At 36.6% G+C, this 13,701-nt stretch overlaps 1 protein-coding gene across 9 annotated transcripts in view; it reads right to left on the bottom strand.

The window, feature by feature from the left end:
- Positions 1-13,701, bottom strand: part of LOC142152872 (protocadherin alpha-C2-like) — a 202,423-nt gene that overhangs the window by 122,373 nt on the left and 66,349 nt on the right. The window contains exon 1 of one of the 9 annotated variants that reach the window (XM_075209918.1): positions 7,041-9,476. The exons of 7 other annotated variants lie outside the window; for them this stretch is intronic. In XM_075209918.1, the coding sequence (XP_075066019.1) occupies positions 7,041-9,392 (2,352 nt within the window). In that variant the 5' untranslated portion in view covers positions 9,393-9,476. Of the gene's footprint in view, positions 1-7,040; positions 9,477-13,701 lie in introns of those variants that run through there. One more of the 9 variants, XM_075209912.1, reaches the window with a different exon arrangement.

The raw sequence follows: 13,701 nt of genomic DNA, 5'->3' as shown, positions 1-13,701 counted from the left end.
AATCCAAATTCCCGATAAGCATAATTTCTCCTGTGTTAGGATTCAGGTTAAAAAAGTTAATTATTCGTGCTGATAACAGCTTGCTAAATATGTAAGTGATTTCACCATTCCTTCCTTGGTCCAAATCAGTAGCATTTAACTTGATCACTAAAGTCCCTTCAACAGCATTTTCTGGGACACTGCACTGGTAAAATGGTTGATCAAAAGTTGGGGAGTTGTCATTGGCATCCTCTATAGTTACTATAAGTTGTGTGGTGCCACTTAATCTTGGTTTGCCACCATCATAAGATATAAGAGTGAGATTGTGAATTGAATGTTTTTCTCGATCAAGTGATTTCTTCAGCACAAGTTCCAAGGTTCGAATCTGGTTCATATATTTTTGAAAGTCTAATGCAAAGTAATCACTTGCACTTAGTTCATAGCTTGTAATAGCATTTGTCCCAACATCAGCATCAACTGCTCCCTCTAGTGGAAAACGAGAGCCAGCAGTTTTCATTTCTGAAATTGCTATATTATAAACCCTGGAGGAGAAAGCTGGACTATTGTCATTTACATCTTCTATTTCTACATCTACACGATACATCTGCACAGGTTTATCTACAATAACCTGCAGAGGAATAATGCAGAAGGGTGTATCTGGACATAACACTTCTCTATCTATGATATTATTAACAAACAATATTCCATTCTGCAGATTAACCTGGAAAAATTCCTTCTCATCTCTAGAAACAACACGTAACATTCTGGCATTAATCTCACCTATCTCCAGTCCAAGATCCTGAGCAATTCTCCCAACAAAACTTCCGTGCTTGGATTCCTCTGGGATGATATAATGCAGCTGACACAAGACCACATCCCAAGACATCTGCAATAATAGGAAATGGACCAACCTGCTCCTTGCTTCATAATCCTGTCTAAGCCTGAGCATGTCTTGACTTCAAAGATGATAAAGATAATATCTCCAAATAAATTCAGACATCCACAATCTTTTCAGAGTCAGAAGACAGAACGGGATTCAGTCTGAGCTGAAATGTTCTCAAAAAGATGACGAGCCAGCAAAGACAGAGCAAATTTATTAATTCTGCACCTTGGAGTTATATGTAAGTGAGCAGTGACATCTAGCGTCTGATTAAGATTTTACAAACATAAGTTCAACCTTAACTTTCACATTAAGTTTATTTTGTTGAATTTACAGCGCCTATATAAATTGTAATGTGTTGCTGCTGAAAAAATATTACATTTTAATAACGAACATCATACTTAAAATCATATTGTATTTATTTTTAAGTATTAGTGCTATTTAATGACTAATAAAATAATAATAAAATACAATTCTCATAAGCACTGCTGCTAATGAGGTGATTTCATAAGCAAGCTATGGTATCTATAAAACTCATATCATTGCAAGTAAAAGATAAAAATTCATAACGTCCATCATAATTTGCAACATATACAAAAACAAAAAAAAACACCTTAACCCACACCACCAGTAGTTAGAATGCATGGCAATCTGTAATACACAATACTCCAGCGTCATGCCACACCAGAGCCGGATTTAGACCTCAAGGGGCCCTAGACAAGATACTGGTTTGGGGCCCCTTCCCTGAAAAAATCCATAGCACTATAGTTTTTAGCATAACATGTACCCCTATTCAGGGGCTTGCTGGCAGACTTTAGCCCAGGGGGGCAAGCACATAGCACTGGCCCATAAGTAGCGGCATATTTTTAAAGGTTGGTCTCACCACTGACCCTGGGAGGGCCCTCTGGGGACCGCTGGGCCCTAGGCAATTGCCTAGGTTGCCTAGTGGTAAATCCGGCCCTGTGCTACACACATGTTATGATAGGAAACATTATCCTAATGCATTTAAAAATATAAAATGTTTATTCATTTGTACTAAATAACTGACTCCAGGGGTAGGTGTCTATTAATAGTCACCGATCTGAACTGTTATATTTTGATTTGCTGTGGTCTAATGACTGGGTCATGTGAATGGCAGAGCAGAGAAAATTGTCTCCAACTGCTGGCTAAGAACCTTTATCACCAACCAGATAGCCATGAAATGAATGATTTACAGCTTTCTAGCACTACTTATTTATATGTATTGTTGCTTCTATACCATATGCAGTTAATTTGGCTAATGTACAGTAAGAGCTCACTAGATTTAATTTTACAAATTGCTTTCTTTAAATAGCTAAATCCCCACCAATGCACTAAAGGATGTTGCATGTTGCAGGCCACACTCAGCTGTCTGATGCTTTTAAAGTCAAAATTTAAAATACCAGACTGATATAGTTTTGTCAAATTAAAGAGGAATCTATTGTATGTCTCTCTTTCATCTGTTCCTCTAATACAGTGACTCTTTCATCTTTACGTGTTCAAAAACAGAATGAATAACGATCAGTGAAGCAAAAACATCTAGCTACTGTATGAGACACCTTCATAAAAAGACAATTATTAGTGATAAGCTTTAGATGTAGGGGTGTGAATGAGGAAGGCTCTGTTTGGTTTTGGGGGTACACAAGTAAATGACCCATAGTAAAGTAGCGCCCAATTCATATTTTTCACAAGCTAAAATCCAACGCTCCTGTATGATAATTGTTTTCTTGTTCTACATACGAATATTATTTTAAAGCACTTAACAAGTATTCTCAAAGCCTATTAAACAGGTGTTGACGCTGATATTCAAAATATTATAGCAAATGGAGCTGTACAGACACACTTTCTGACAAGTCTTTGCTTTGCATTAATTTAGACATTACTGACAACATTCAGACGCATTAATGTTCTGGAAAATGCAACGGAGATGTTTGGGAACGTTCACTGAGTACATGGTACATTATACCGCAGGGAAGCTTTACAACATGCTAATGAAAGAGCTTAGAACGCTTTTGTCCGTAATTTTCTTAAACACCTGGGTCTAAAAGTCCACCATCTTCTGGGGAAATTTGCAGTGAAACTGTTGTCATCTGACAGTGGGACCTATGATAAGTTACACAGCCACTTAGGGTCCCTCCTTATTACACTATTTGCAGCATCAAAGGAAGCAACACCCTTCTCATTATGCCACCTCTCATTTGTATTATCCCAGTGGACAATTGCGCTCTTCCCCTTCTCCCATGATACTATACCCCCGAGTCTAAACATTGCCAACCAAGTTTAAACTCATGGGAAAAATGGACCCTTTGCCTATAGAAATAAAATGAAATATCCTTCATGTGATCATTCCAGTATGAGAATATGATAAACCAATGTACATTGTATGCTGGGCAACTTGTGGAACATATCATTATATATATATATATATATATATATATATATAGATATCTATATATATATATCTATCTATATATCATCATCATCATCATCATCATTTATTTATATAGCGCCAACATATTCCGTAGCGCTTTACAATTGGGGACAAACGTAATAAACTAATAAACAAACTGGGTAAAACAGACAAAGAGGTGAGAAGGCCCTGCTCGCAAGCTTACAATCTATGGGACAATGGGAGATTGACACATGAGGTTAAGTATACATTTTGCATCTTGGCCCAGCCAGACTGCAAAGGTAAGGTGACTCATAAGCTAAATGATCCTGTCACACAACAATGTTGGTCCGGGGGTAGTTGTCTTCTGTGAAATTGTGTAACAGGCTAAAGGTAGTGAGGTTAAGATGGTGGTTGAGGAATATTATAAGCTTGTCTGAATATGTAGGTTTTCAGAGAACGCTTGAAAGTTTGTAGAACAGAGGAGAGTCTTATTGTGCGAGGGAGAGAGTTCCATAGAGTGGGTGCAGCCCGAAAAAAGTCCTGTAACCGGGAATGGGAGGATGTAATGAGGGTGGATGAGAGACGCAGATCTTTTGCAGAACGGAGTTGCCGAGTTGGGAGATATTTTGAGACAAGAGAGGAGATGTATGTTGGTGCAGCTTTGTTGATGGCCTTGTAGGTTAGTAAAAGTATTTTATATTGGATTCGGTAGAAGACAGGCAGCCAGTGTAGAGACATACAGAGTGATTCAACAGAGGAATAGCTATTTGCAAGGAAAATCAGTCTTGCCGAAGCATGCAAAATAGATTTTAGGGCTTTGAGTCTGTTTTTGGGAAGACCAGTAAGGAGGGAATTGCAATAGTCAATGCGGGAGATGATTAGTGCATGAATTAAGGTTTTAGCAGTGTCTTGTGTGAGATATGTGCGGATTCTGGAAATGTTCTTTAGATGTATGTAACATGATTTAGATATAGAGTCAATGTGGGGAACAAAGGATAGGCGTGAATCAAGGATTACACCTAGGCAGCGAGCTTGTTGGGTGGGATTTATGGTCATGTTATCAACAGAGATAGAAATGTCAGGTATGCTCTTATTGGTGGGTGGGAATATTATTAACTCTGTTTTAGAAAGATTAAGTTTGAGTTGACGAGAGGACATCCAAGATGAAATGGCAGAAAGACAGTCAGTTACACGGGACAACACAGATGTCGAGATATCAGGAGAGGATAGATAGATTTGGGTATCATCCGCATAGAGATGATACTGAAAGCCAAAGGAACTTATTAGATTTCCAAGAGAAGCGGTATAGATAGAGAACAGCAGAGGACCTAGCACCGAGCCTTGTGGTACTCCAACTGATAGGGGAAGCGGAGCAGAGGTGGCTCCAGAGAAATTAACAGTGAAAGAGCGATTAGAGAGGTAAGATGAGAACCAGGATAGAACTGTGTTTTGAAGACCTAGGGGTTGCAGCGTTTGTATGAGAAGAGAGTGGTCAACGGTGTCAAATGCAGCCGAGAGATCAAGGAGAATTAGGAGAGAGTAATGGCGTTCAGTCTTAGCAGTGATCAGATCATTAACATATATATATATATATATATATATCTAATATATATAAGTCTGGCGGCGTGTGTTAGTCTGTGTGTGAAAAAAAAAAAAAGCTGCAGCGCCACCTGCTGGGCGGAGTTATACACAGACCTACTAAATTCTTAGCATTATCTAATATATAAAAGTAAAAGCCTAGCGGCGTGTGTTAGTGTGTGTGTGTGTCTGTGTGTGTGTGTGTGTGTGTGTGTGTGTGTGTGTGTAAAAAACTATTTTCTCAGAAAGGGCTCATCCAATTGACCTGAAATTTGGTATACTGACATTATTTGACAAAAAAATTAGAAAAGTGAAGTCAGTTAACTTCCATCATCCCCCCTTCCCCCCGTGGGAGGGGTAGTAAAGGCTAAATTTACGAGTTGAGGGGTCAAACTAATTTTCGTGAGGTAATTTTACCTCATGAACACACATTAAAAAGGGCGCTTGCATCGGGAAGTAACGCTCTTCCCCTGAGGAGGCCTGGGCTACGCCCAAATGCATGACAAGAACCTTTTTAAGACCTTAAGTAGCTTGATTTGACTAGAATGCATGAGTATCATGCACGGGTTAACTGGTGTGTATATATATATATATATATATATATATATATATATAGACATGTATATATATATATATATATATATATATATATATATAATATTTATAAGCTTGTAGTTTTGCATTAAACTTCCTCATTACCAACTGAAAGAACTGTGTGGTCTGTAGGTCAGAACTATACACAACTAAATATACTGGAGTGTACCGATATAAAATATGTGCCACAGCAAACACAGTACAAAGACAGCCATCACCACCAGAGGATGCAGCAACTTCTGTGATAGACAGCTATATCATTTAGATTGCTGTGATGGAATATAAATGCAGTTGACAAGTAGCAAAATATTTAGACCAATTTACCCGGTGTGGGCTTACTACTCAAATGAACACAGGTCTTCTAAACTCTACAATAACATGCAGATTATATTTTCAATCTTTAGTACTAGCACCACATTCAAATCTTTTTCAAAATAAACATTATAGCCCTGATGCTAAGTTGGCTGCAAATTGGGCATAATTTATGCTAAAATAATTTGCCCGTAAAAATAGCATATTTATGCCCATATGCTGAGTCGGAGGCACCTGCAACATATGCGCCAGCTTTACGTCAGGCATACACATGTGCACAAACACAGCAGGGTCATATGCACAAGAAAAGTTTGTTAACATTTGTTTTGACAGCAAAAAATACATTCGCGATTTAGCTTGATTTAATACAGAAGATATAATATACCTTATCGCTTACTAATGATAGCAGCAAAACAATTTTTACAAAAAAGTACACCCACAAAAGCCTATAATATAACCAAATCGGTGACACAAGAACCTATCGGCTTCAGAGATGAATTTGAAATAACCCAATCAGAAACAGTTAGCTAGTGCTAGCGACTCTCATCATCATCATCATCATCTTTAGCAGGCGCAAATATAAAATTTTTGACAACTGTACTGGTCAACCTCAGCAGTATTTGCATGAACACGCCTTTACTTGGCCTACGTTATTAATAAACTGTAAGAATAAGTACTTTACAACAGAAAAAACACCAAAATGCCACATACTAAATATTATTGAGATTTAATTTTTACCAACTTCAAGTATTTTTATGACCAAGCAAAAATCACATCTCAATAAATATCATTTTTAAATGTAATTTTGGCAAAAGATTTACATTAGAGAGGAGCAACGTTTTCAAAATTCTTCCATGAAATATTTGCCTATTTTGCATTTGGAATTTGCACATTTTTATGGTGGAATTTTGCATTAAATGTTCTGCACAGAATAACCTCATATAATTTCTGCTCGGAATTGGTTAGAATTTCAACCACACTGCAGAGTGTAATGAATTGACCATCGTTGTACCAGCTCTATTCAGAGATTATATATTCTTCAACATGCAAATTTACAAACAAAGTTTAAAATGACCATTCCTCGGAGTGGCAAAGCAAAGGTAAACCTTGAAAATTATATAAAACCAGAACTCTGTGAAAAAGCCTGTTCTGCCACAACATTCAATTATTTCTGTATATAATTAAATTGACAGCAAAGTGGAATTATTTAATCAATATTTTTGAATTTCCATAAGACAAGTTCCATATTAAAATGAAATGTAAATTAGATGTTGGAATTTTTCTCACCTTGTTTAAGATGATTCCTTGTTGATTAACAATGTTTTCAGCTCCTGGAGATTGAGATGAATTTGGAGTGAACACAATTAAGTCATTTTTTGGTTGGAATGAGTTGGAACAGACTCTATATTGGGTTTGTTGGGAATACATCCAGCTACCTCCAGTGTTGGAACAAATCTTGTAATTTTCTTTCAGGTCATTAATCTCATCTCTGTATTTTTGCCATCTTAATACAGTGAAGGCAATTAAAGTAATGAGAAATATACTTGAGATTATGCAGATGGCGACCACCAAATAAACATTTGCATCAGAAATATCATCACTGTTACTTTTTGACTCATTATTATCAAACTTCATTTCTTCTTCAGATTCCACCAAGGAGATGATGATTTGTGTCACTGCTGTCATCACCGGTTCTCCGTGGTCCTGAGCCACCACTACCAGTCTGTATTCTTCATTATCTGAATCTGTAAACTGACGTTTTAAACTAATTTCTCCAGTTTGTTGAGAAATGACAAATGGCGATTTTCCTGCGAGATCCTTAAAATTGTAGGACATCCAAGCGTTGTATCCAGAATCTAGATCTACTGCTCTCACTTTGGTTACAAGGTATCCAGATTGTGCAGATTTGGGAGTTTTAATTGTGACTGTAGAATAAAGTGGGGAAAATGTGGGAGCATTGTCATTAATGTCTTCAATGAAAATATTTAGTGTCAAATTAGAGCTGAGTGGAGGTAGACCGGCATCTGTGGCTTTTATATGACACTGGAAATAGGTAACTTGTTCATGGTCAAAGGACACTAAGGCAAATACCTTTCCATTCTCGGGATTGATGGAGATATAGGATGATATGGGAATCCCATCAATGGTGCTGTCACTGATTGAGTATGTGATGAAGGAATTCTGGCCAACATCTGGGTCAGAGGCTGATGCTGTGTAGACATGGGAACCCGGTGGGTTGTTTTCTTTGATAAAAATTGTGTCAAAAGATTGTAGAAATTGAGGGCTATTGTCATTTACATCACTTATATCAATATTAAGAATTTTTGAAACTGATAAAGGTGGAAACCCCTCATCTGTTGCAGTAATTACAACTTCATATTGAGATTTTAGTTCTCTGTCCAGTTGTCCATTCACAGTCAAGGAAAAATCCCCCATAAAGGCTGGGTTTATTTTGAAAGGTGTTAATTTTGAGATATGACAATTTACTTTTCCATTTAATCCTGAATCTTTATCATGTGCACTAATAATGGCAACTGTTGTCCCTTGTGGTGAGTCCTCAGCAACAGGAACTGATAGTGATGTCACTGTCATCTCGGGAGGATTGTCATTGACATCCACAACGGTCACTAGAACTTTACAGTGTCCAACTATTGGGTGATCTCCATTATCGATAGCATCAACCTGAATTTCAAACATTTTAATTGCCTCAAAGTCCACCTTCCCTTTCACCTTAATTTCCCCTGTATCTTTGTCTAAGCTAAAAATTCTGCTAACTTGTTCTGTAACCTGCTTACCAAATTCATACAATATTTTCCCATTTTTTCCTTCATCCAAATCTGTTGCATTCAGTTTGATCACTAAAGTCCCTTCAATGGCATTTTCAGTCACACTACATTGATAAAAGGGCTGGTAAAAAGTGGGGGCATTATCATTAACATCTTCCACATTGATGATAATTTGAGTGGTACCACTTAATCTTGGCTTGCCTCCATCATAAGCTGTAAGTGTAAGATTGTGAACAGATTGCTTCTCTCTGTCTAGGGATTTCTTTAGCACAAGTTCAATAGATCTGATTTGGTTCATATATTTTTGGAAATCTAAAGCAAAATAATCACTTGCACTGATCTCATAATTTGTGATAGCATTTGTGCCAAGATCTGGATCAAGTGCACCCTCTAGGAGAAACTGAGATCCTGCAGGTCTGACTTCTGATATCACAATACTGAACACACCAGAGGAGAAAGCTGGACTATTGTCATTTACATCTTCTATTTCTACATCTACACGATACATCTGCACAGGCTTATCTACAATAACCTGCAGAGGAATAATGCAGAAGGGTGTTTCTGGACAAAGCAATTCTCTGTCCATTGTTTCTTTAACGAACAAGATTCCATTCTGCAGATTAACCTGGAAATATTCATTCTCATCTCTAGAGACAATACGTAACATTCTGGAATTGATCTCACCTATCTCCAGTCCTAGGTCCTGAGCAATTCTTCCGACAAAGGTGCCGTGTTTGGATTCTTCTGGGATGATATAATGCAGCTGACTCAGGACCACATCCCAGGACATTTGCAGCAATAAGAAATGGACCAACCTGCTCCTTAGTTGATAATCCTGTATTTGATTGAGCATCTCTTAAATCTCCTATGAATGATTTAGATAATTTCTCCTGGAAATAAGACATTCACGTTGACTGAGGATCCACAACAGGGAAAAAAAATATCATGCCCGAAATTCCCGAAGCAAGATATTCAGTGGCAACAATGCAGAAATGAACACTGCCTCACCTCTATGCTATATGTTGGTATGGAGTGACATCTAGTGATGAATTTCGATATTTCTAATAGCTGAAATGGTTGGTTCCGTAAGTATCTTTTATCCAAAACAGCTCCATGTTTTCAGTTTGCATTATTATTACTGTACTTTGTATAAATATATTTAATTACATTTACCCAGTAAGATTTATTATATGCAATTCCTGACATTTTAACTGTGTAATATATATAACATACAACAGCATATTATGTTATGCAATAAATAATCCTCTACAAGAATGTACCTATATGCAGAAAATACACCAGTATTAATAGTATATATATTAAAAAAAAAAAACAATCTTAGTAATTACTCATTAATAATATTATACAGATATACAGAGCTGTAGTCTAAGTATACCATTCTAATTTATTAGAATAGCTTGTAATACCAAATGTAAAGCTATATAATTTATTTCTCTCTGTCATCAATTAAGTGCAATAATTAATTTATATCATAATTATCATAATTACTATAGCTTCCTATAGACAGTAGTGCAACTAAGGCACACATTCTTGGTGCAGACTTATTATTATTATTATAATTTATTTATATCTTGACAATTATATTTTGTAGTTCTGTCCAGACAATATGCAATCATTCAAATCAGTTACTATCCCATTGGAGCAAACACACAAACTAGGATCCATTTTATTTGAAACCAATTATCCTACTAGTATGGTTTATGTACTGAGGAAGGAAACCGAAGCACCCAGAGGATTATTGCTTTATATTTTCAAATAAAGAAGGTCATGAGAATTTTCACACTAAACTTCAATAGGTCTTCCCTACTGGCAATACTTATAGATTCAGTGTAAACAGGATCTAATAGCAGCCTGATACAAGTACAAGTACAACTTGGAAAAGGATTGATTCATGTCTTCCCTGCTTTTGCTAGGCTATCCCTGCTCTATCCTGGTGATGTCATGTTACATTGTCACAGAACAGCAGCATTACACTGTAAGAACTGTCTTCACAGCCAGAAACCAATTGACATAGTTTCTAGCTCGTATAACTGGGCTCCAAAGCTCTCACTGACATCTAGGACCTCCAGTCCCCTTGTGACCTGTTATTCTACTGGGTTTCTACCTCAATTGTAACCTCTATGACCACAGGTCATAGTGATGATCCATAACTGCTTTAAATGACCATAGGAAAAATTACAGAAGTTACATTTCATCAGAGGCAATTGTCAGTGGTTAGACTTCGGGGTATCTTTAGGGGAGGTTTCTAGTTGTAAATAAACCCCCTACACTCAAATCACAGCAGCTCTGTGATTCACTAGAAGGAAAGAGCTTGTAGGAACCTCCTCCTTCTGTCTGCATGAGAAAAACTGTAACACAGTTTGCAGTTTAAGGCTGGGTACACACTACATGGTTTTCAGCAAATTATCAGGCCAATCACCCAATAAACGACTATTCAGCCCAATAGTGCATTAGTGTGAGCACTGCCACAATGATTTTTTTGAGTCGATGGTTATTACAGATGAAGAGCACATATCTGAAGGTAAATCTTGTGAAACGTGTATATAGTGTACGCATGAATCGATATGCAGATTGGGACTTGTTTTTTTATCAGTCATTGGTAAAATGGCTATAGATAACACATCGGGAGAAAATTTCTGTAGTGTGTACCTAGTCCAAGACCCATTTTTGTGGGGATTTGTCTATATTTTACTGAACTTTGGCTTTAAAGTAATTGCCATCATTACACTTCTTACTTTTGGCTCTAGTGTTTCTGTGACTTTAGGAGAAAATATATGCAGTCAAATTATGATACTTGGGCTCCTCAGCAGTTTCCTGGTTTCTGAGAATGATGTGGAGCACTGAGTGAGTAACTAATTGTAATTTTTATTTCATTAATTGGATGTGAGAGGAGATTAGTATTCATTTTGGACAGTAGTATTATTTTTTAAGGTTTTATATTGTAGTAATATAGTAAGATGATCAAGACTTTATTTAAAGGAGGTCAATATTAATGTAGGTTTTTAATGTACAGTTTATGTATCTCATTTTTTTTTTTTTTATTTAACATATGCTATTAGGTTCACTTATTTATCTTTTCTAACTTTATTATTATTGCGACTAGTGGTTCTTGTTTTGCTTTTTCCAAACATTTGAAAAACACCCTCTTGAAATCTGCAATTGCCGCTGATACTGTACTTTTGACATACCCCTTGAAACTCCCTTCTCCCAAAGTCTTTTAAGCAGCTTGAGTGAGAGGTGATAAAAACAATGCAATTGTTTATAAAATATGGAACTGGAAGGTTAGCAGTAAACCCTGCCGGTGATAAGTTTCATAGGTGCTAAATGTAGTAGAGCTCCTTCCCGGTTAAAATATAAATAAATACTTACACAAGACTTCATGTGGTATTATTGGTCAACTTACAACATTGTAAAGCAATTGCAAGAATGCACAAAGTATGAAGGACAATGATTATTTGCAATTTGTTTTTGTGGAAGGTGGTCAGTTGCTGACATATCTCACATAAACCCAGTAGTTGTGTTTGAAACAAGGCAATTTGACATGTTAGTAGATGAGGGTCCATAGTTTAAGAACTGGTAAATGTACATAAGTCATAATGCATTACAGCATAATTACATTTCTAGATTCAAACTTACCTTAAGACCTTATTGGTTCTTACTAATCCTTACATTTAAAAAAAAACATCCAGATTTGCAGTAATTTGCCAGCATTTCTTTTATACATATTTGACAGCTATATTGTCTTGGTTGTATTTTGTATTTATGATGCAGCTTCTGCCACAAACTTTTTTTCCTGTAAATTTACACATGCTCTGAACATAACAGCAACTAACCTGTAAAGAGAATTTGTGACAATATGCAATGACTTAACAAAGCGGCACAAATCGCTACATGCACCTCAAATCACAATTAATCAGGTCAGCAGAACAGATAACTTCCACAGGGATTAACCACCATTGGGCACAATATATTATTAATTTTGTAATCTGCCAGACTTGGTTAAAAAATCTGTGTAACATACATTGCCCATTCATTTGCTTGTATCGTAGATTAAGAATTGCAGCAGACAGGAATTAGAAGAGGAGTACGAAAGGTCAGCTTTGCTGAAGTGTCAGGATATGTTCTTGTTTGGATCATCATAGTCACATGCATTAGCTAATGAATTTATTGCCACCATTTGTACATAAGTGGTTGATTATGGTGTTTAGTGTGCCCGCCATGTATGCAAATTCCTCACTCAATATTACATTACTCTTTTGGTGCTGGGAGACTCTATGTAAGCCCAGGTCTGAGAGTAGCAATTTGCCTAAGTTTGCGTTTTATAGAAGTGCTACTATTATTATCTTGACTGTATTTTGCCTATTATTTAACCTTAACTGTAGCCAATATGGCTCTAAATTGTGCCATGGCTTGTTTGACTGTGTTTGTCCTCCCCAAATTGTTCAATCCCCTAGTAAACCCAGCAGAGACAGTTGCTCCTAGGTGCTCTGCAAATGCCCACAAAGTAACGGTAAGCCTAGTTGACCCATTGCTAATGGTAAAGGTAAAGACCATGATAGCTAGGTTTCAGATGTTTGCAAACAGGTTTTGGGGATCAAACATTGCAAGTAAATCTAAAGAAGCCTCCTACTCCTTGCTACATCTTATGTTGTCACTTGGAGAGCTGAACTATTTCCATTAGTGGCATTATGCTTCAAATACTATTTTGACCTACAAATCCCATCACTTGGGTCATGCATATCAACAAATGGCCTAATTATGACATAATTGCATCTTTATATGTGATGTGACATGAGGTACATGCATTAAATAATCACTTTAGAAACAAATTAAATATTTGATAAGAGCTAAGAAACATCAACTCCCTAAAAAAAAAAAATCATATTCATAGCCACACGAAAGTCAAAAGATAGCATTTACATATTGAAGTAACAAGGGTCCTTAATAGCACAGATTAGGTGATTCAGTTGCAATACCTTATTTGTTTTAGCTTTGACCGTTTCGGGTGTCTCATATTAATTTTGTAAAATGTATGACATGGGCCACAATTTTTACTGGATAACCAAGAGGTACTTATGTCATTCATCAATCTCATTAGCTATATATGCAACTATTTAGTTCAACCAGCTATAAACATCGAC

This window comes from Mixophyes fleayi, chromosome 4, assembly GCF_038048845.1.
Source record: "Mixophyes fleayi isolate aMixFle1 chromosome 4, aMixFle1.hap1, whole genome shotgun sequence".
Lineage (NCBI taxonomy): Eukaryota > Metazoa > Chordata > Amphibia > Anura > Limnodynastidae > Mixophyes > Mixophyes fleayi.
This window is presented reverse-complemented; position numbering and strand designations above follow the sequence as displayed.